This window comes from Lissotriton vulgaris, chromosome 1_1 (assembly GCF_964263255.1).
Source record: "Lissotriton vulgaris chromosome 1_1, aLisVul1.2, whole genome shotgun sequence".
Taxonomy (NCBI): Eukaryota; Metazoa; Chordata; class Amphibia; order Caudata; family Salamandridae; genus Lissotriton; species Lissotriton vulgaris.
In genome coordinates this window covers 534,103,556-534,127,810 of record NC_141685.1, presented here as the reverse complement: position 1 = coordinate 534,127,810, position 24,255 = coordinate 534,103,556, and the positions used below count along the sequence as shown (strand labels likewise).

The window sequence follows — 24,255 nt, the reverse complement described above, 5'->3', positions numbered from 1 at the left end:
GGCCAGTCCTTTTCTGCTAGAAGGATTTCATAACGTTTAGATAGATTTTCCCAGAAGAGACCTTTTATTTTCCTAGTTTTATCTCCCTCTATACGTAATGTTATTTCATATAGTTTATGGGGCACGCTAACTCTGGTGTCTGCAGTTTTCACTTGAATGTATTCATTCATGTCCACTGTCTCCAGCAGATTCATCAGAATCTTGCGAGCTATTGTCACTTCTGCTGCACTGTCTAGCATTGTTTGGGCCCACTCTCCGTTCTTGAGTTGTGTCCTCAGGATCCTCAGCATGTTTTATTTTAATACTGGCTACCTTCTTTTGGGGAAATTGTAATTTTTTAATTTGATGAGCAGGTTCTGTGTCTTTGGATTTGACGCGCTTTTCTTTATGTTCTGACCGTCCTCTACTTTCCTATTTCTGTGAGGAAGTCTGAAAAGAGCGAGAGGGACGTGTATCAATATCGTGATATCTGTCAGGTTTTCTCAAATTCTCCCTATTTCTAAGGTTATATCTTTTTTCAGAGGACTCCCGTTGTGGAGACTTGCCCCCCCACCCCTTATGGAGATCTATCTCTCCGTTGGGGCGACTTTCCACTGGACTGGAAATGTTTTTCTCTGGGAGAGGTTTGCTTATTACCCTCCCACTTCTTCTTTTGAGAATTGAGATTATTTTTAATGAAAGTTTTTCCAGGATTTTCAGTTAGTTGTGGTTTTAGTGGTTTACCACCTAAACTGTCTCTACTTAATTCTTCATAGGATTTTTCAATTATTCTGGCAAGTTCAAAAGGTTGGTCTGCTATATCTGTTTCTTTTAGTTTTTGGCGGATTGCTGTACCGTCAATTGTCAATTGAACTAACTGTCTATATGCTTTTGTTAATTCTTTTATGTGAACTAAAAGTTCTTCGCTAGACATTTTTTCAATATCAGGATGTGGTGTATAGCTGGCTAGAACCGGCCATTTGGCTCTTGGTCTTCCTAGTGGACCGAGCCTGGTAATGTGATTTTGATGTTTTAGGGCGCCATTAAACCAGAGCTCATGCTCTTAGTAAGTTAGTGGAATTTCCACTTCCTCGAAAGGGGTGTATTCCGCTGGAGGTTCCCCTACTTTGTAGTAGTGGAACTCGTGCGTTACACCATTTGCTGCTGGAAAAGTTATCCATGAATAGAATACCTCTGTCTGCCGATATTCATGTGCCTCAACAACAAATATGACTGTACCACATTTCGATGATACTCCGTTTTCTAAAAGTTTTATAGTTAAGGTTTTCCTTACCTTTACCGGGATGATTAATGCATCCAGTTGATCTTGTTGGAGACTTGTGTCTTCGGTCAAAAGTTGAGCTGCTAGTCTAGCTCTATCCCTTTCGTCGTCACTTTCTGACATTTTACTGACTGAAAGTTTTCAGATCAAGTTTCAAGGAAACAAAGATTAGGTGCACAATATTTTGGAACACTGTATCATTCAACGTTGACTAAACCAAAAACTAATACATAGGAATCTCTTCCTACTAAGTTTTGGCGGATATTAACCTTTTACCCACTCCAGACGTCTATTGGAGTTTTTACGGGAAAAGGGGTCTGTGTGAAAAGCACAACTGAGTTACTCTAGTATCCAGCGTTAAATTATCGCCTTATCAAACGTTGGGTGCCATGTAGTGTAGTTCCTATATTCCCAATAGGCTCTGCGCATTGGAATAACATAAACGATAGTTTAGACGTAGGACTGAGGTCGACTAGGTCTCTATTGAATATGTTAGACTTAATTGTGTGTGCCAGCTAGCTCAGAGGTCACTAGAAACTTTCTCGAGTAAACAAGAAGGTGTTTAGCTTTCCTGAATAGACAAGAAGGGATTAGCTTCTGACAACCATATCACATGACAACTTTGTTCCCCCTGCAATAAGGAATATATCTATAGAGTCGCGGAAACAATAGATAGCTATTTTACTCAGTCAATTGTGCATGCTTCGTTTCACCAGAGATGCAGATATATAAAGAGACGGGCGTTTTCAATAAAAGGGTTATTTATTGAGCAGTCTTCTTTCTCATGCAAGAGAAATTAATTGCCACAATTACAATACTTGTCATAAAGTAAAGTGCGTACAGTAAAAGGAGTATTATGAAATAATACTGTAAAAGCATTTATATGGTTTCTAAGCCATAAGATACTTTAAAATGGATAAAATACATACAATGATAAAATAATGACTAAACATACTCAACTGGTGTTTCTAAGATACGCCTACCCCAGTGTACCTAACCTAAGCCTAGTACAGGGAAAGAGTAGATGAGTTACAGTTTTTGCCAAGAATCTGAATCAAGAATTCTCTATGGGTCCAATCAGCTCCGTACCTTAGGTATAGAATGAAGGAGGTCTTGTATCTCTCTCTCAGGACTCGATCTCCCAGAAACCCGCGAGGGTATCAGGGAAACACTGGAGCTGGATTTTCTCGGCAGGAGAAAAGATAGCGTCTCTCTCAGTGCGTCAGCAGGGAGGGTCGGCTTCCTTCGGCACTTGCATCAGCAGTGCGTCGGGCAAGTAGATAGCCGATTCTGCTCCAAACCACTGTGTGCTGCTTAAGGCAGATGTTGGTATATTTATACCTGGAAGGTGCCGAGTTTGACGTAAGGATGGATGTAAGACGTCACTAAGAACTGGCAGTTCTTTCAGGACTCTCAGGAGTTCTAGGACAAGTCAATACAGAAGCAGGGGGAATTCCTGGGCTGCTGGAGGCTTGGTTTGTTTAAGAACGCGTTGTACTTTCTAGGAGTCTATGGGAGTAGCCTTGCCGTATTTGGACTGCATTGGCTATGACTTAATATGGATATGATTCTTATGCCTTTATAAGGATATGATTTGTTATAACCAGACAAGGGCATAAATCGGGAATATCTAATTAGGGTCCAAGATACATTCACAACATCCCCACCCACAAGAGGTGCCAATTCAAGATGCTCACCCACGCCTACAAGGCACTGCACAATGAGGGACCATCTTACATCAACCAACGGGTGAACTTCCAACAGCCCTCCAGACACCTGCTTCTCACCTCCCTCACACAGACCCACGCATATGTCGGAGCCAGAGAGGTGGATGGTCTTTCTCCTACTTTGCTATGTAAACCTGGAACATCCTCCCCCCATCTCCAGACCTACCCCTTCCTGCATGAATTCTTGAGCGATCTGAAGACCTGGCTATTCAACTTATTCCACATACAGCAGAAATCCCCAGCACCTGAATACCCTCACGTTTGATTAGCAGGGCTCTATAAATCACATTTTTTGATCAATTGATCGATTGAACCTGTTCTCAGAAATGCATGACACCACCCTTAGAATTTCAAATTAGAGCCATCTTTTGTCTTTGTAAGAACACTTGGCATCCATTTTCTAACCCCTAAGGCTTTGCAAGTGCTCCAGTCTCTATGGGCAAAGGCAGAATGCTGGAACATGAGTATCACCACCAGTACCAGAACCATGATGTTGCCGCACCATTGTCTGATTCCAGCTCAGCATTTACTGGTCTTGGCCAGGTTCTCCTTCTCAGTGGATTCATTAAAACCTAATCTCGAATAAAAGTTGAGAGTACTTAGCGAATAGCTCAAACCTGAAAAACAGCAGCAAAATTGCAGAAAATATGTATTAAGTTATAGTCAATACTGTTAGGTCAGCACGGAACAACCATTTTAGCAAGCGGTTTGACGTAGCCATAATTTACCAACAATTCACCTGGAAGCACCTGTAGGATTTGCCATTGGATCAATTAGAGAGGTTAGTACATGTAGGTTTGTGAGGCACATTCTGAACCTACCTGTGGTCTTTGAAGCTTGTTTTCAGTCCTTGAATGAAAAAGAGAGCTTGTGTCAACCAGAAATTGGCCAGAATTCCTTTGTCTATCCTAGAATGGGCGAAAACAAACAAGCATGGTACCTTATCAGAACAAACATGGGCTTGTGTGGTACATCTGCCAACTCATTTCTAGACATGATAAGACTTAATACATCAAACATCTCAAAATGAATTTATTTTCTATGCTTTGGAAAATCTTTTATGAGTCCTCAGAAAGAGACTTAAACATCCATGGGACAGCCAGATTCCTGGCCCATAGTTTTCATCACTGGTGGTAAGAATTTCATAATATTTTATAATATGTTTACATTTAGGATAAAAGAATTGAAGTGAAACATAGGAATTATGTGTAGAGAATTTGCTGTTAATATCGAAGTTCATCTGAGAGATGGAGCACATATTCATATCCACTTTCAAAATATTCATATGTAATTTTTGTGACTGCAGGATCCTTTGATTTCTACCAAACCAAATGTCGCTCATGAAAGCATGCCGACCCAAGGGAAACTTCAAGATAGAGATTTGGACTTGGATCAGAAAGCCATAAAAGGGTATGACCAACCATTTGTTCTAGTAATTTGATAGAGCTTCTACATGGGTTAAATTGTGCATTTTCATTCAATCCAGAAACATGTGGATCTTTTGATATTTTGGAAAATAACTATTGTGCTAAACGGATTGTTTTAAGGCAAAATTCACCAGCACAAACATAGCTAAGGGTGTACATCCTGGAACAGACCCCAGAATATGGATGGGACCCAATTTTGAAGACAAAATATAAAAATAAATACCCACAGGTAAGTCAGTCTAGATTTTCTATAACTAACTCCACACACACACACACACACAGACATACACACACACACACACGCGAGCACACCCACACCCACACACACACACACACACACCCACACACACACACACACACACGCACACACCCACACACACACACACACACACACACACACACACACACACGCACGCACACACACACACACACACACACACACACACACCCACACACACACACACACACACATATATACTGCGAGGATGAACAAGGTCAACAGCCAGAGTTGGCGTAAGGGATTTCTCTACGCCCGTCGTGCTGGTAAAATGCTTGCTGGATGACGAGGACAATCTGTTTTGAACCCGGATGGTAGCAAGAAATAATTTTGGATTGAGCGGCGGCCAGGGAATAAAAGCCACATACAGAACTTTTTCTTTTAAAGGCATCTTTATAAAGTGGCTGCGAGCCATTCCAAAACAATATTATTTTGCCAAGATCGACATGGGAGGAAACAAACAGCAAAAACGTGGCAACAAGGGTGCATTGTGGGGACTGTGGTTTGATGGACACAGCAACAAACCAGCAATGACACAGTGTCTGCAGACAGGTATGATGAAATTACTTAATTTCAATGGAACTTTTCCTAATGTGACTGCTGAGTACTTACGGACACTGCGCCCTTCACAACCCATTAGAATCACCCTGCTGCCACTTTAAAAACAAGAACTATTGGGAATCAGTCCGTCCTCAATGTCTATAAAGTTACGTTTTTTTTAACAAAATGCTAAACGAACCCATCCCAGATGAAAGCTGCATATGATTAAGCCATGTTGGCGAAACGCGTTATGCTGTCTCCATTAAAAAGATTTGACACCAGCACGAAGGAGTGGTCGTTTGTGAGTTATCATGGTAACTTGCGTTTGTTTGATATATATATATATATATACCTTTGTAGTACATATAACTTCTAAGTGCGTAAATGTGTAGTTAGGAATAGTTAATCTGTATTTGCCAATATGCACTTGCTGTTTGATATTTTTTTGCTCAATATTATGCCCCCAATATTCTGATATTCTGGGGGGGGTCGATTTTCAGCAGTACAATCATAATTAAGCCTTGTAGCTAGAAACTGTAAACATTCAATTTCAGGGCCTTTCTGACCCCCTGGCATTTCTGCAACAGGCTAGAAAACTGTCTGTCTTTACACAACTAAGAAGCAAGAAATAAACAAAGTAAGATTTTCTGCTGGCCAGCTTAATGCCACAGCAATTACAAAGATCAGACCTGCAATTTGCCTTTCCTATAGCCATCTCAAGTCAGCCAGCTGACACTGCGTCCTGGCATGGCAAAACATTAAGAGCCTGATTACAATCTTGGAGTACAGGGTTACTCCAACACAAACGTGATGAGTATCTCGTCCGCTGTATTACAATTCCATTATATCCTAAGGAACAGAGTATCCCATCCGCCAAGCTCGTAATCAGGCCCTAAGATATCAAGTCTTGTTCAAAATAAGCCTACTTGTGCAACAGATGGACATCTACTGTTAACATCTAATACCAAGTTGACAATAAGTGTCAGAATTTCACCCAATCCTGTTCTGAAAAACACAAAACTAATTCCTGCAAACAAATGTGTATAAAGGCGTTTAAATTACACAAATGGAAGACTAATTCCTGACGTGCTATGATCCATTCTAGTTGAAAATAAGGGCAAGAATCTCTAACAATCCTGTTTTTAAAAACTCAAATCCATGTCCTACAACCAAATGTATATGAAGTGGTCTAAATCTACGTCTGCTCAGGTAGGGAGGCAAGCTGTCAATGTTGAATGTAGAAACCACACTTCCATATACAAATATGAAGGTGATACATCGTTTGCATCCATTCCATTTCCTACTAGCCCTGACGAGCATCAACCCGCAGCTGTAAATGCATCCCATAATTACTACATAAGGTATACGTTTTCTTGAGGGTGGTAAGGAAACACCTGAGCCCCTTTGCTGAACTAGCTTAGCTAATCAGAACCCACAGTTAATACTGGATTTCTATCAAGTTGCCTTGTTGATGGTAACGGGGTTGATTCATGGAGATGCGGAGTGGAATTGAAGAGCTCCCACTACCCAAACCAGTTGGCCGGGAAGACAGCAGAGACTTCCGATAGGTGCCTGTGTACCTATACTTTGAAGCAGAAACCCATTTGGTGGGGTGCCAGGAGGGAACTTCAGGCATCGTGGTTCACCCAGTGGAGGCTTCTTAGTGACCATCCAGGCCACTTTACCTGCCTTCTGCCTGCCAGTGAGACTCACCTGCCAGCCATGGCCCTCTAATGTCACCCCCTTGTGGATGGGGGCGCACGAGGAGCTCATCTGTCATCCCTGTGGAGGCAGTGTGGAGCCAGGGTCAGAGGATGGGAATGTGCCTGGGGTGCTGGGGGTTCTTCCTTTGACCATCTTTGGGAAAAGTTATACTCCTTATGTACTGTTTAGAACTGAGAGGGAGATAGGAGCGGGTCAATGATACTGACGGGTTCACCTCCCCTCGCTGTCTATCCCTCTTGACACGGCCATCGTTGAGGCCTGGGTGGAGGATTGGCAGAGTGCTTTCCCTGGAGACCATCATGTTTGCCTTTGGCTGCGAAAAAACTCTAACTGCTAACCTGTGTTGAGTTTTTTCTGGGCACTCAAAATCTTAGCCAAATGGATGTTGGATGAAAAACTGGGCACCCGCCTGTGTAACCTGGTCTCTTAAAGTAGAGATCCCTGCCTCAGAATAACTGATTGGCCACTTGAAAAGTGAACTATATTCCATCAACAACTCTTATCTTCATTTGTCGTCCAAAACCCCTGATCAACAATGAAGATTGGAATATTTTGCTATATAAACAATTTGATCCAAGAGCTGCCACAATACTGCGATGATGCCTAGGATACAAGGCTATGGGACCCATACCTAGATTTCCTCCTCCATGACAACATAGGTGGCAAGTGATCCTGTGCAGAATTGGCAGCAACTCCAGGACAGCAAACGATTCCCGCTTAGTGAATGGGCAGAGGATATGTCTGGAATCCCTCACCTTTCAATTTCATCCCACATTTAGCAAATTATAATCGCACATTTGTCTTTCGTATTTGTTTGCATCTTAACCAAATACATATAATAGAACTTATGGATTTTAACTCTTCTCGTTTTAAATTCTATTTCAACAATTTGGGTCTAATCTGTGGTCTGTAAAATTACAGAAGAGTACACTAAAAAATACCTTTAATCTTAATATCTTGATTCCCCTGGCAAGAGAACCCCTTTATTATTCAATTTTTCCACACTGGTTTCCAAACGCAAAACATTGACCCGGTTGCTCTGGTAGCTGCTTTATGAAAGTAAACCATTCCATAGAGAGGGGCTATTCTTTAATTAGGGGTAAAACTGCGCCATCATTTAAAAGCATCCTGCTGAGGGTGTTGGCCACTCAGACGGTTGTATGGCATTACAACGCGGGCTTTTACCACGCGTGCCATTACAACGCTGTTTTTACAACACAAGTCGTTACAACGACTTGCGCTGTAAGAGCTGGATAGTGGAATAGTAAAATTTTCTCTTCCAACTCCAGCCCATGTTACAGTAGGGAAGGTGTTGGAATAGAAAATTAAACTATTCCCTATCAAACAGCGCCCTCCAGCGCAAGTCGTTGTAATGACTTGCGTTGTATTAGCAGCGTTGTAATGGTAGCACGTGGTAATACCCGCGTGGTAACGGCTGTTCCCCACTCAGACAACTGATGCATTACAAAGGGCTCAGATACAGCTCTAGATCAGGGAAGCCAAAAACCCTTTCCGTACATTTAATGAGCCCAAGAAAGGTCAAGCTTTTTCTGTTCGCCCCAGAGCCTTTAACAATCTTATCGCAATTGGTAAACATTAATAAATATTCAGAAATGTACAATATGCACATACATCAGGCACTTCAAATTTACCCCAAATATTAAGCATCACTCTGTATCGATGAATATAGATCTCTTTGTGAGAACTTTGGAAAAGTAGGCTAGATAGAGCCCCCATTGCTTTTTGTACATTGGTCTTTTTTCTTTTTTTTTTTTTAAATCTCAGAATGTTATTAACATTTAAAAAAACATTGGGGATCATTTAATCAAGTAGGATTTTCCCAGCGTCTGCATTTCCCAAAAATGCTTTACTGAAAGATTGGCTAGGAACTAGTATGCACACTGGGAAGATGTCAATTGGCAATATTGAAATGTTGCTGCATAAATATCAAAACTGTCCTGCTCAGTCTCACACTCTTCCAAAACATCCTGAACATAGTTAACATCTACAATATTATATACAGTTAACTTGTGGTCAAAGATAAACCTCTTTCCCTGACAAAATGTGCAATGATTTAATTTATCTTTTTCAAAAATACTTAAGCTGTTGTTAGGGATTTCCAAAAATCCCCTAATTTCATGTCATAATTGATTCATCATTTTTGGATTTACTTATCCTCCAGTTGGTTTCATGGGATAACAACAGGGTCATTGGAGTTGGCTGCAGGTGTGTAGTACTATTAATAATATACTGCTGTATCCTCTTTCCATATCCCCACTTCCTCTGTTCAGTACCTCATCTATCTTTCCACCAAGCTCTAATGTGGCAGACGAGTGGTATAACTGATCTAGACATTGAGATTTAGTGTGAGTGCTGGGAACATGGTACACAAATATAATTCAGAAGAGCCATTAAACTATTCAGTAAGTTAAACAATTTAGTAAATAAGTGTGAGCAGCAGTTTTCAATATGCCTTAACTGCTTGTAAAATGAAGATGAATGAAGAAATATGGGTGATAACATGTGTTCTTGTATTTGTATTTGTCTAGGCATTTACAATTCGTAGAGTTATGGGATCCACCAAGTACCAAATCTTGCACTTCATCCAACTCAGAACACACTACTTTGAAACTTAATATAAAGGAAGACAAAAGTAAGTAAAAGTCTAGGAGTGCTTTGTGTAATTTGGAATCGTTCATAGCAAGAGATTCATTATGTCCAAATCTAGTGAAAGAGCCACATAAAGATATAGGTTATTATATTTATTTTAGGGAGTTTTCCAGCGGTCCTCGATCACTACTCCCAAGAGTGGTTGGATGATTGGGTGCAAGTGTCTACAAGAAACATTTTGGAAAATGTACAGGCAGCACAAAAGCCACAACTTCTCTGCGAAGAAGAGAAAGATCATCAGGCCTCTGTCTACAGGTTAGTTGTCTACCTTATGTTTAGAGACTATTATGAGTGAGACATTTTTGAAGCAATGAAAAAGATGCAAGAGTTTATCCTGAAATAACTGCAGCAGAATCATTACACCAAAATCACACAGGTTGCGTATGCGACTCTGTGATTTCTTCTGCGTTTCTGATGCCACCAGATATTGGTAATTCTACGGTGGGAGGCAAGGTGAATACCCGTCATAATCCACAGCAACTAGACTTTTCAAGACGGTTGCCTTTTCCCTTTAATTATGTACGCTGGCAAAATATAATAGAACCATAGGATTTGCTTAGGCAAATAATGTTGTACCTTTACCCTATTCTGTGAATATAGTAACCTGATTATAATGTCGAGGAAGAAAAGGCATTGTGGGGGACCAGCAAATTGTTCCCTTGCTAAAAATTCACATGGAACCTTCCAAGATGATCACCAGATACTTGTTTTGCAGACTTGTTTCGTTACATCTAGAAATTAGGTGACAGGCAATGGCAGTTGCCCTATTGGTGGGTGGGACCCATCTATTCTTCAGGGAACACTCTCAGTAAGAAACTAAGCTGATGGCCTGAACACAGTTTCTTTCTAGCCCTATCTATTTGGCTGGAAATTTTACCTAATTTTAAATCCTCAGACCTTTAATTTCTTTTTATTTGGTTGGCTCACAAAGCTAATCACCTCTGTCATTCCTGTAATAGTTCTTGTGATCTCCCTAATAAACAACAATCGTTTTAGAATTTAGCACCGAGGCTGTAAAAAAAAGATGCTAACGGGGTGTGGCCTGACTCAGAATGGCGTAACACGCATCTCTGCCGAGCTTCGGACCCCTGAGTCCTTTCTCGCCACAATCTACCACATTGGCGCTGCAATTTTGCCTCTCTAACAGTAGACTGTTGGCCTGATTATCTTTGTGTCCTATGGGGCCCTTATTGTCTGTGGGGACCCTTTCCTGGGCTGCGAGCTGTGTCCCAGCCCTACGCAGGCGGCAGAGATGGCTCCATCGCCAATTTTGTCTGGGCCTCGAGATCCCGGAGGCCTGGGCCCTCGGAGTCTACTACCTGCAGAGTCCGGCACCTGGTAGGTCCACCGTTGCTGGGGAGGTGGGGGCTGTAAAACCTGACATCTCCTGGCCACCGCTTGACATGAAGGAAGTGGGCCGGAGACCAGAGAGTCATGGTGTTGGGGCGGACCAGCCGACACACCGGACACCAGCGGCAAGGAACTTACCAAACTGGCACCGCCTAACAACATCCTCCATTGCTGTGTGGCATGCTCTGTGGTCAGTGACCCCTGTGGCTGCCGACATGCTTGGACTCTGCCCCAGGCGGTCCTGTAACGGTTGGTGAGGCCAAATGCTGGGGTGACTAGTGAGGCGGCATTAGTTTGGCCTGCTGTGGGCTGCATTGCAGAGGAGGTGACCCCACTGGACCCTGGAGAGCCCAGGGACCTGAAATTGTGTTGTATGCTGCTGCCCTCCTCCTCTCAGTACATACAGGAAGCAACGCATGTGCTATTAAGGCCCTGAGAGGTGCCCTGCAGGGTGCCTGAATCTATGCACTGGAACTGGCAGGGACGACAGGTTGGGCTAAAAGAAGAAATGGTGACTGGGGCTCCCTGAGCTGCCCTCTGCTTGAGAGCTCCTTACTCAGAGTGCGCAGACTGCCCGGTTATCCCAAGGGCTGAGATCCACCTAGAAAGGCCCTGTGACTGGGCCTTCACCCCGCGACCATAACAAAGACAACCCCACGTGGCAACTTAGAGTTATTGTTGTGCCCTTCCTACCGGAGCACTTGAGTGGCCTGTGCTTGAGTGAGGTGACAGACCTGGACCTTCTTGGGATGCCCAAGCTTCAGCCCACGCTCCCCCTGGGCCCTTTGTGTATCAACCCTGCCGCCAATTAGAGGACTGCTCAGTGGTGCCTTGAGGCAGCTGCTGAGTCCTGTTCTCCAGAGGGGGAGCCTCTCTTGACACTCACATATTGCTGCTCTTCCAAGTTGGGGTGTGTGGGCACCCCCAATGTTTAAGTCCTGCGACATCATCTGTGACAAGCCTCAAACTACCTTGGTTCTGCTGAGCCAGTTGGGAATGGGGCTTTGAGTGCTACTGTCTCCTGGTCTTTGCCTTGCCGCCCGTTAACATCTGCCTGCTGGTCTTTGACTGCCCCATGTCCCTGGCTGCCCACCATCTGGCAGCACTGCAGCCTAAGCTTCAGGACGGATGTGCAAGAGGCCCCCCTACTTGCTGCGAGCACCCTGTCATGCCCCGAAGCAAATCCACCAGAGCGACATCTAGCGCCACAGCTAAAGACATCTCTGTCTTCTCCCTGTGGCAAAAAGTGAACCTACCGACCATGGATTCCTCCAAAGCGAATGCAGAGCCCACTACCCCCAGCAACCACCTTTTCAGCTCCCCTCATGCAAGCCTACATGGGTAACTTCCTCAACAAACTACGAGCTGAAATCAACTCCCTCAAGACAGAATTAAAATCTTGCATTGATGAAGTCAAAAGCAATATCGATGGTCTTGGTGAGAGAGTCAACGACATGGAACAAGCGTTGGTCTCTCAGACAGAAGAGCTGGAAGCCCTTTGGCGCAGGTTGGGAACCTTAGAAAACCATATAATTGATATCCAGCTGAAGCTCAAAGACATTGAAAATCCCAGACAAAGGAACAATATTTGCATCAGGGGCATTCTAAAGGGTAGGGAGACCCCCAATATCATGTCCTTCATAGCAGATCTGCTCCACATCATTCAGGGAGACCCGGATGCCTCCACCCCATGCTGAATGGCGTGCATAAGGGAATGCAGGGATATCCAGACTCCTCTCCTGACATCCTCGCACGAGTACACTTCTATGTCGAACAGGAGGCAATCCTGCAGGTTTCACGAAAAAAAGGCTGATCTGGTGTGTGGGGGGCATACAGTTCCACTGTTCCAGGATCTTGCACCTTCCACTCTGCGGTGCCGCAGGAAATCCTGTCCTATCACCAACAAGCTTCGGGAACTCAAGGTCCGCTTCCAGTGCTGCCACCCTTTTGCTATCTTCTTCGAGTGGGAGGACAAGCGTAGAATCCTCCGATTGTTAAAAAAGCCCAATGACTTCTGAACATTCAGCGAGCCTCAGAAAGGGGGTTTAGTCCTTGTGCACCAAGCATGCCTGTCTGGCAGACCCAGTGCCCTTTGTGGTCTACAGTGCTGTCCCGAAACACCTCTAAACCAAGCAGAGACCTCAAGTCTTGTGAAGCCAAGAAGGACATTATCCAGCACCTGACGAATCTGGAGGCACCTTCCACACACCCCAACAGCAGACTCAGTATGATCTGCCATGCCCTCCCCAACTCCTCCACAAGGGGGAGGGCACCCGGTGGCCTCCTGTGACATGCTGCATAACACGCCTTGGCTTGCTTAGACCTTTGCTGACAGCCAGCCTCCTCTGCGGCCTTGGGGCCTTCGGGGACAGACTACTCGCCATCCATCCCATGGCCAGGTGGTGAGCAGTGCCCTCAAGATACCTCTCCTTGGCTGTATACCTGGACACCAACATCATCAGCATGACTTTGTGATGCATTGCAGGCCCTGACATTCATGGGCCTTTGGAGTCCAATGAACTTTACTACAAGACCTCGATTCCTCCCTCATCTCTGACATTTCGATCTCTGACAATGCACACGTAGAGTTGACTTAAAATAAAATGGGGGATGTGCTTCATCCCTCTCAGGACTGGCACCTTCCCCCGCAACTTCTACGAGACACTGTGGATGTGGAGGCAATCAGCACTGCAATAGCAAACTACTTTGAGATTAACACTCATCCAGGCATCTCTGCACATACACTTTGGGATGGATTCAAATCTACCATTAGGAGTAAGATTACTACTAGCTTAATCGCAATTGCCCAGGTGACAGAGGCCAGGTTGGGTGAGATGGGTCTAGCCATGGAGTTCAAAGACCTGGAATGCCATGATCATGCCGCCCGTCCCAGCATACCAAACGCTGGCTGACCGTCTTGCGGGGTCAACTACGGATAGAGCACACCCACAAGGTGGAGCGGGCGCCCCTTGTGCTCATTGTACTATGAGGGAAAAAATAAAGTGTGGACTCTTTAGGCGTGCAAGCTCTGGCAGCAATAGGCTCATGTTCGAATCCTGGGGATTCAGATACCGCCTGGAATGTGGGCTACCTCCAACATCGCTAAACAGGAGGCATTTCATGATTTCTACGAAGCCCTCTATACTAGCAAAAAAGCCACTCTTGACGCCATTGACAACCATTTGGCAGGATGTCAATGGGACCCCCTTGATGTTTCTCACACAGAGCTGCTTGAAGCCCCCATCTCTTCGGGGGAGCACCAGCGGGCCCTGAAGAGCCTTCCTCTTGGTAAGACCCCAGGGCCTGATGGCCTGCCTGTAGCTTTTTACCATAAATTTCTCCCACAATTGCAAGATCAACGGTTATCCCTATTTAACACCTTCACAGCTGCTTCGGGGCTCACCCCCACCATGTCTGAGGTTGAGATCTCTCTGATCCCAAAACTGAGCAAGGATCCTTCACTGACAATATCTGCCGTTTAGCTCACCTAGTGTTGAAATCCCACCACCACACTATTACAACCTTCCTTCTCTCGCTTGATGTGAAGAAGGCTTTCGACAGGATAATAGGCCCTTCTTAAATGCCGCACTCCAGAAGATAGGGCTGGGCCCTTTGATGATTGACAGGATTATGGCCCCTTACACCTCCTCGTGAGAATTCGATGGAAGCCTCTCCCTAGCTATTCACCTGCAGATGTGCATCAGGCAGGGCTGCCCCCTTTTGCCCTTTCTGTTTGCCCTAGCCGTGGAACCCCTGGTGGCCACCATTTGGCAAATGGAAAATAGTTGGGATACTCTTTGGGTGATGCATCCACAAGATTGTCTAATTCACTGACGACCTCCTTCTGCCTCTTACTCGGCCAGAGAAACCTCTTCTAAAGCTCATGCACACACTCCAGGCTCCCAAGGTTGTTTCAGGCTTCAAGATCGACCTGGCCAAATCCCAAGATCTCCTGGTGGTCCAATCCCTCACACCCTTCCAATGGACCCTTAGATCTACCCAATACCTGTGCTTCTGACTTACTCTAATCTTGAATACCTGGTCGATGACTAACTGGCCTGAATATCAGAAATCCATCTTGGAGGACCTCCGCTGGTGGAAAGCCCTCCAGGTTTCGTGGCTGGGTTGTTTAAATGCGGTCAAAATGTCCCTCCTGCCACAAATACTATACCTCTTCCAATGCCTACCAACACCGATCCCTTAAAACGAGATCCAACGTCTCCAACAGGACACCCACTTCTTTTTGCAGGGTAAGCATCCTTGCTTCTCCAATACATTGCTGATGCTTCTTCGGGACCAGGGAGAGTTGGGATTCCCTAATCTCAATGAATAATAATGGACCGCACACCTCAGCTTCATCTCAGAGGGGGTAGTACGTGAAAGTGACAAGCATTGGTTTCATATGGAACATGCTATGGCTTATCGCCCTCTCATGGACCTTGCGTGGCTCCCCATACATGAGAGGCCATGAAGCACCTATATTGCCATTCCCACAAAACGGTCCTAGAAATATGGGACAGGGTTGTGGTAAAACGAGGGCTTACTACTTATCCAAATTTTGCCCCTGCTAATGTAGCCATTGAAAGGAGGGCGACTGTCGCTCTCTTCAGGACCTCTTTGAGGGGGAAGCCCTTAAGTCGTTTAACCAATGTCACCAGGAGTTCCATCTCCCTGAGTCCATCAGACTGTAATATTATCAGCTCTGCCACGAGGCCTTCTCCTCACCCAACGCGCAGGGAGACACCTGCCACCTGCCAGCTGACTGCTTTCAATGGGTCCTGTGGGTTCATCTCGCGCACAAACCAGGTCCTCCAACACTCCACCCCGTCCATCCACATCCCCACCAATCACAATGGCAAACTGATAGTGTGGAAGAGCTACCCAGGAAACAATGAGAGAGCCTATGTTGCAACATCTCGTGGATTTTGAAAAACATATCCCCAACGTGAGACGGCGTACAAAGTCATGACATGTTGGTACCTCACACTCACCCAGCTTCACACCGTCTTTCCCCCAACTTCTCGCATGTGTTGGCGATGTACCTCGGTGCTAGGAGACTTTCGACACATATGGTGGTCATGCCCTGGCATTACCACCTTCTGGAAAGAAATCCTTAGCCATATTATGGGGACAATAGCCTACCCGATCCGAGATTTCTATCCGGCAGTCCTGCTTGGTATTCGACCCCAACTCCTGCAGGCCATGACACGTGTTGAATGGCACTTATTCTTCCACATGTTGGGGGCAGCTAAGCAGCGTATAGCTTTGCACTGGAAACAACCTGCCACCCCCCCCCCCCACCCCCCCCCCCCACAGCCCAATGTTTCACATTCCTGTGGCAAGTCCTAGTGATGGAATTGGTTTTTCATAGAATAACCCACACAGAGAAGTTCACCCGTATTTGGCGACCTCTTCTACAATATGTCTCCCGTTTAGAATACATATGCTTTACGCCACCTAGACTTTAAGTTTTCCAACTCTTTGACTAAGCCTCACCTCCTAGTCTAAAGTCCTGATCACCTTTCTCATCCCCACCACTGGCCCCACCCCTTGGACCATTCAGGGACGAGGGACTTCATTGGAAGGTTGTCTCTAACATAGTATGGGACGCTTCTTTTCTTGTGCACGTTTTTTGGTTCTCCTTCCTTCTTCTTTCTGTTATGTTGTTGGGAAGGGGTTTTCTAACTGTGATGCACTCGTACTCCCTTGCTATGCCTAAACTCTCTGACAGCCTTATTAGTATACATGAAGTATGCAACTGCTTTGCACCACAAAACTTCAATAGAGATGTTCTGTTGGAAAAAAGATACTTACCACTTCCCCACTTCGTGCACTAGGCCCTTTTCACCAGTTGAATTCCATGAGGAAATTCCCGGCGGCTGGAACGATCGTTACCAGATGGAATTTCCACTTGGAATTCCTGCTCTGACAAGTTAATCCCAACAGGATGAATAATTAGATGCGGACCCAGTTTTACTGGCCACAATTCTGCACAGTATTCCCAGTTCCATGTGGATTCATGCACACAGTTAGCACCTGCTATCAGCTCTGAGCAGGTCGTAAATGTGTGTGGGGGCACCTGAATTGTGGCAAGGGGGGTAGAGGATTGAAATGGTAGCTGAGTTAAAGGAAAGTTGAGTCATGGCAGGGAGCTTTGTGTGCCCTCCATACTGTGCAACACTCAATTCTGATTGATAGGTTAGCAGGTATTGGAGTGCAGGGATCTGCACTTCACCTGTCGAAATCCTTCTTAGAAGATAGATCGCAATTTGTGGCGATGGATCCTTTTAAATCTAACCCTTTTCAGCTCCTGTGTGGAGTGCCACAGGGCGCCACTCTTTTTAACGTTTATATTGCAGCCCTGGCCCCAATCATAAAATCTTTTGGCTTTGCCATTACTACCTATGCCAACGATACCCAAATCGTCGTAGGAGTTATGAAACAACCATCCACCATTAGTAAACAGTTTAATGATTGTAAGTCAGCGGTAAGCCTTTGGATGAGTTTGAATAGTTTGACACTGAATTCCACTAAAACAGAGGGTTTTTTTTGGCAATGACCCTTCTTTTTGGCCGGAATGGTGGCCAACGAACTTAGGTTGATCTTCTGAAACCAGTGGAAAAGGCCAAAAACCTTGGGGTTATTGTAGATAACAGTCTTACCTTTGCTAAACAGATTAATGCCCTTTCCTTGTCCACTTTTTTCATTTTAAGAAAAATTAAAAAGATTCTGCCTTTTATTTTTATTTCCAGGAAATTATCAAAAACTTGTTATATCAGCCCTGATATTGGCCAGACTAGACTACTGTAATAACCTTTTTCTTAATATGCAGGCCCAACATCTGAGTAATCTTCAGGTTTTACAGACTACTGCGGAGAGAGTTCTCACTCATACGCCAAAAAATTACTCAGATAGGAGTACCATTAAACCATTACAATGGGTGCCAGTTAGGGAGAAGATTCAATTCACAGCCGTGTGCATTGCGTACAAGGCTGTGACCTAGCTCAGCACTTTAGATGGTACTCGCCCAGTAGGGCACTTAGATCCTCTAATTCCAGAACCTTGGGGGTACCTAGATTTAAAAAATCTAGTTGGAGGGGGGTAGAAGTTTCTACCTCGGTGCCATCACCATTTGGAACAAACTCCCTATGTCTATCCAATCAGCCTCGTACCTTCTGGATTTTAGACGATGATTGAAAACTTGGCTCTTTAGCAAATCTGACGATTGGTAATGTGTCCAGATTTTTTCGGATCTGATTAATGGTTAGCGCCAGGAGGCCGGTTGGTAACAGTGCGCTCTATAAGTCCCCTTAAAGTTAACATTAACCATGGATGGTAGAAAAACAAGCATTGGCAAAGCCCATAGGTTTCGCCTATGGGAAATCTCTTGCATTTGTCAATGTTTATATGTTGCACAGAAGTGTGAGCTTTTGTGCAAGCTCTATGATGTGGCCAACATTGACCGCGTCGATTAGTTTTTTTTTACATTTAAGGCGGGGTGTGCAATACGTATAAAAATAGAATGGGGTGTGGATAATAAGGAACACGAGAGAGGAGTGTGTGAAACATAACAAAGAGTGGGAGGAGTGTGGAGGCACTGGGTAACTTAACGGCGAGCGGAAGGAGTGTGGGGTACTGGGTAACAAAGCAGAACATGAGGAGTGCAGGGGGCTGGGTGACATAACTGAGAGCGGGACGAGTGCTTGGGGCTGGGTGACATTACATAAAGAGCAGTGCATGCAAAACCTAATCACAAGCATAGCCCAAGCTCTGTGCAGGCTAAACCTAAAATCTTGTGGGTGGTAATTGATAGATTGAAAATCTGCAGCTTTCATTGTGTGAATAAGAGATGCTTAAGTGATTGATGTTAAAGCATTTTTCCTGCTATTTTTGCCATCCAGCACCAAAGGAGAAAAGCACCACATTACATCAAAGTCAATACATCCCAAACCCCCATGAAACAACCTTACATTTGCATGAGATCACATACATTGTTTATACGCGAGAAGAAGATTTGTGCACGGACACAAGAGAAAAGCCTCGGAATGCACCCTGGAAGTGGCACCAATGGGCCCCCTTTCAACCGAAGGCTTATGGTATCCATGAGAATGATAAGCTAGTAAATTAGAGCAATCTGGGAATCCACAAATGTTCAGTTCAAGTAAGTAAAGGCCAGGTTCTTAGCCCTTTTTAAGATTATTTTTAAAATATAAAAGACTTTCTGCCGGCAAAACCTAAAAGAAAATATCCTTGCACTGTAAAAAAAAGATTCCCTGCGTCACACTTTGTGTGTATATGTTTATGCCTAAGATTAAGGCAGTTTTGCTGAAAATGTTCTGTCCTCCCAGTTGCAGAATAATCAAAAGACTCTCGGGCGTCCCTTCTCGAGTGTGAAAAAGCAGGACTACTTTGCAGTGGCCATCTTTACCTTCATGGATCACAATTCAATGTGACTGTAAAATATCGCCAGTATTTGGTCATCGAAGATTTGTGGCACATAAGGTGTATCTTTGAACCTGCAAAAACTAGTAGTTCTATATTATACATTCTTGCTGCACAAATACAAATCTAATCGAGTCACACAGTTAACATGCTTTCAATTATGTGGTGTACCTAGTTGCAACAACATGTAAAAATGTGCTATTCTCTTTGGTGCATATACTCTTCAATAGGTCACTGTCATTCTAAGATGGACCCACACATATGCAGTGCAAGGAGCGGCTCCTCCAGTAGGGCGGAGGAGCGTCACCCCACTGCTTTCTCGCAGTGCGATAAGCCGAAACTTAAAATGGTGATAACTACCATTTTATGATTCTGTTTCTCACACTGCAAGAAAGCAGAAGGGTTTGGTTGCGGGCGAGCAGGGCTGAGCAGGGGAGGAGTGGTGTGCCCACTGGTTATCAAACCAGTCATGCACACTCTCTTCTCCATGCATACTGCAATGCAGCCTACATGGAGAACATGGCCGGGCCATTAGTCCCTGGCTGGGTGGCGTCCCGACCATACACAATGCTGCTTGCAGTTGTGATTGGCTTAGGGTTGGGAGCCTGGCTGCCTGCTTCCAGGATCGGAGCAGAGACGAAGCGGGACCCCGCCGGCGGGAAGGTAAGTTTAATTTTTTATTATTCTTAAATTAACCCCCGGCGACTCCCGGCCCCTCAACTGCAAATCATGCCGGCCGTGACTGTGCAGTACTCTAAGGGGCGTTGCGAGCAAATACAACTCTCCCACACCATGGCATGGATCATACTACTTTCGAGACTTCCCAAGTTTGCACCTGTTTCCAACACCATCAGGAAACTTCATTGGCGCCCGATACGCAGTCGAATTAAGTTTAAATCGCTGTGTATTGTCTACAAGGCACTCAACAATCAAGGCCCCCACTTTCTCAAACATAACCTTCTCCGTTACATACCAACTCGTTCTCTCCGCTCCACCCATCACAATCATCTAGTAGTACCACGCACTAGAACAGTCACCTGGGGCGATAGGCGCTTTTTGGTTGCCGCCCCAAAACTCTGGAATTCCCTACCTTCTTACATCAGGACCAGTCCATCCCTGCTTATATTTCGTAAACAACTTAAGACTTGGTTTTTTGATCAATAGTTAGGAAGGTTCCGTTGGTTCTCCTGGATGTTGACCTATGCCCTCAGCCAGCGCCGAGACGCCTACGGGTATTCGCCGCGCTTTAAAAATGACAATAAATAAATAAATAAACTTAGTTTGCAAGGAAAATGTGCCTCTGAATGGAATACATTCTGCCTCATAAGTGGTCGAAGTGGGGGGGGGGGGGGGGGGATTAGGTGAACTGTGGGAGGAGAATCAGAGGGCGGGATTAATCTGAGGATTGGGTCAGTGGGCAGGGTCAGAGGTGTGGCCAGAAAGAGCAAAACATCCAATTTTTTTGTATTTGTTTGACAGTTCACTGACCAGTTACAGCTCATTACATTTTTTAATTCAACCAATGGATATACATGTTTATTTAGAATGTAATAAAAGTTATGGACATTAAAATACATTCACAAAGTGGGATACGTTTCCAATCACAGAATGTCCCAAATACGCTTAAAAGTGGAATCACAACCCATTTGTCTCCGAGCCATGCAGTTTCTGTTATCAGCACTTCTGCTTCCTTTTTCTACAGGAGCGGCTCAAACATGAATGGCAAAATATCCTGGTATGCAAATGTTTTCCACATAACTATGGCTCCGCCATATTTGCTATATAATAATTCACCTGCTGAATAATCTGACGATTTTAACAAAAATATTTTTGTGGCTCAAATCAAGCAAAAGTTAATAAAAAATGTGACTTGTGTTGCTGCAAAGTGGAGGGCCCTTTGCAAAGGTTGACTGGTCACCTTTCTCACTTTTGCATTTGTACGTTACAGTGGTACTAATGAAGCAAAACATTTGGAGAGAGTGTTAGTAAAAATGTCATAATAATAAAATATCAGAAAATGTACCTTTATTGTGCTGCATAATTTAATCAACAGTGCAACATAATTTTGTCGTCCATTGCTGAATATTTCCAGTAGCCCCAAAGCAGGCAGCACGTGTTAAAAGGGCTAGTGCGTTAAGCAGAGAGACAGCAGCAGCAGATAAGGAGAAGTGGACACTGTCTTAGTCTTCTCTGGGCTAAAAGGAAATTAAATGAAATACCAGTATTTGTAAAGCGCACAGCTACCTCCGAAGTGGTGTTCCGGCGCTGGGGCCCTCGGGAAGATTAAGCAAGCTATTGCCCAGAGTTACATGGTGCTTGGCTAACCTGCCGCCGGCACCGGTGATCGAACCGTGAACCCAGTAGGCTGGAGTCAGGCCCCCTGGCCGCTGCGCCACACTGAGACCGTGTTCTTTTCCTTCTCTGCCCACCCCGTCCATCCCTGTATGGCCGAGCCTTATCGATAAATCTTGGCTATTTCTGCCGTCCTGGGACTCATTTAAAAAAAAAAATGTTAGGGAACGGATTCGATTACATTTTAAAAAGTAGGGGCACCCTGTGCCCTGTCGATCCCGCCCACTTTGACCACTCCACCTCATACTGGGTGGCAACTCAACGAATAAAGCGAAAGAAAGATTGCATGATGTTTGTAATTACAAGTATTATTTAATAACGAGAAAGCTGTTTGTTTTCTGTTTGAAGAGGCTCCTTCTGAGTTCATTTAAGTAAAGAAGGAGGTACGTCGTGCACGGTGTGAAAACCTTGGAGACAAATAAAATAAAAAGTAATACAGTGAACTTGAACAAACAAACTGCAGACATGTGCATTCATAGAGAGGGCATTTGTAAAAGTTAAAAAAGTACCTTTGGAAGTATGTGGTCAGTGTATGGACACTGGCCAGTAGCCAGTGCCCAGTGTCCAGAAGCAGTACTTGGTCCAAGCTCCATGCAAGGCATGGATTGCAAAAGCAGAGGAGGAAGGGAAAGCAGACGACCTGCTGGCCAATGAGAAGCTAGTAAATCAGAGCGGAGTGATGTTGGAATCCATGACTGGTAAGTTAGGGGCAGGTTGTAAGCCCCTTTTAAGATTTAAAAAAAAAAGCAAAATACTGTGCAGGTGAATCTTAAAAAAGACAATAGGGTCCAGAGTACAAGGTTGAGTTGCTGCTCGAGCCAGAATTCCATTCAGTTCTACCTTCTGGAATAAGTGGCTGGTAAAATTTGGTCCCATGTTCCCACCTCTGGTAAAACTAGGAACACCTAGACAGCTGTGATCAGGCAGACTGTAATTCCATATTGTAAAAAGTCCATTCAGCCTGACTCATAATCATTGCCATAGAGGGCTGATAAATCATTTCATAGCTAGGTCATCTGCACGCTAGTTCATGGTTCCTGATTAAATCAAGGAGTGAAACAGAGCCAGATGTTTCTCTTCCAGCCGCTGCCTACATTTACTATGGTTCCAGAGAGTGTTAGCGCCACACTGAAAACGTGTGAACTGCTCTGGTGGCTTTTATCATTGTAAATAAACCATCAGAATGGGTTGGGTCCTGTTCGCTACCCGAGCGGCCACAAAAATCCGCAGTAAAGATCCCACCTAGGCCCTCATTGTGAGTGGCCTTTTTTATTCTGATGGTACCAGTAATATCAGTTACCGTCCCCATCGGAATGATAAGTTCTGCTTTAATTTCGGTTGCTGAAAGCCGAAATCTCCATATGAAAATATGGGGGGAAATGAGAAACTACTGGGGGAAATGCAGCCGGAATTAGTAATTTCTGTGGTAATATCCAATTTACAAGAGAACCCTTAAGGTCCAAATGCCCCGGATTTTCGGAACCTTCTGAATTACTGATACTCCTGGTATTGGTAACTCGAGGGATGCTGAAAATCTATACCATTTCGGGCCCCTTGTGATGAGGCCTTTAGAACCTAATAGAAAGAAACTCTATGTTAATGGCAATACATTGGCCTGAACCAACCTGTTTTAGCAAAATCTACATATAGAGGTCTGTAAAAAAACTTCAAAAAATGCAAGGTGTGTACTTTCCTATGATAACACATTTTTAGGTCTCGCGCCTGCGTTGCAGTGCGCAGCACTTCCCGCGCAGCGCGAGACCTCTTGTACGGCTTCAGAAAGCTACCCACAGGCTTGTGCGTGTGGTTTTGCTTTCCCCGTGTGCCATTGCCTTTCGCATCCTTTTTTAAAAAAAAAACTTTATTTTCTAAAAAAGAAGTACAGTTACAGACCTACAACCACGGAGGCTGGTCAGAAGCGCTCAATACCAATAGTGCAATAATACACAGCTCATCAGCCGACAACCCGAGGGCCGGCAGCGATAACGCACAATATTATAGAGAGCTTGTGGCGATAGGAGGATAAATGAAAGGTTTCACATTTTATATTTTATAAATAAACAAAACAAAAAAACACACACAAAAAAAGGTTGAGGCAAATACTATACACTGTAGTGACTGTCTTATACGGTAGGGGGAGCCGATTAAATAATGAGCAATGCAATAAGGGAGGAAAGATCCGGAATGGGGGAGGGGGTGCAAGAGCAAACCAGTAAGTCCTATACAAAAGGAAGCAAATGACCTGAAATGCATAGTTAAGGGGATTGAGGAATGCCGGAAGCTTCTATAAAAGGGGGAGTGCAAATCTCTCCTCGGTATGTATTCCATTGACCCCATATCCTGCCCCACTTTTTGGGCCTACCACAAGAGACATATACAATTTTCTCTCTGAACATGCACCAGTCCATGTTCTCTGTCCAAGTTGAGATCAAAGGTGCCCTCTGAGAGCCCCACAATTGGGCAATGTCCCGTTTCGCAATCATG

At 44.5% G+C, this 24,255-nt stretch overlaps 1 protein-coding gene across 1 annotated transcript in view; it reads left to right on the top strand.

Annotated features, from left to right (window-relative positions):
* AKNAD1 (AKNA domain containing 1) overlaps positions 1-24,255 on the top strand; it is a 425,253-nt gene that overhangs the window by 213,702 nt on the left and 187,296 nt on the right. Inside the window, exons 10-12 of the mRNA XM_086936316.1 lie at positions 4,295-4,398; positions 9,507-9,610; positions 9,729-9,882. Coding sequence (XP_086792442.1) covers positions 4,295-4,398; positions 9,507-9,610; positions 9,729-9,882 — 362 coding nt within the window. The remainder of the gene's footprint in view (positions 1-4,294; positions 4,399-9,506; positions 9,611-9,728; positions 9,883-24,255) is intronic.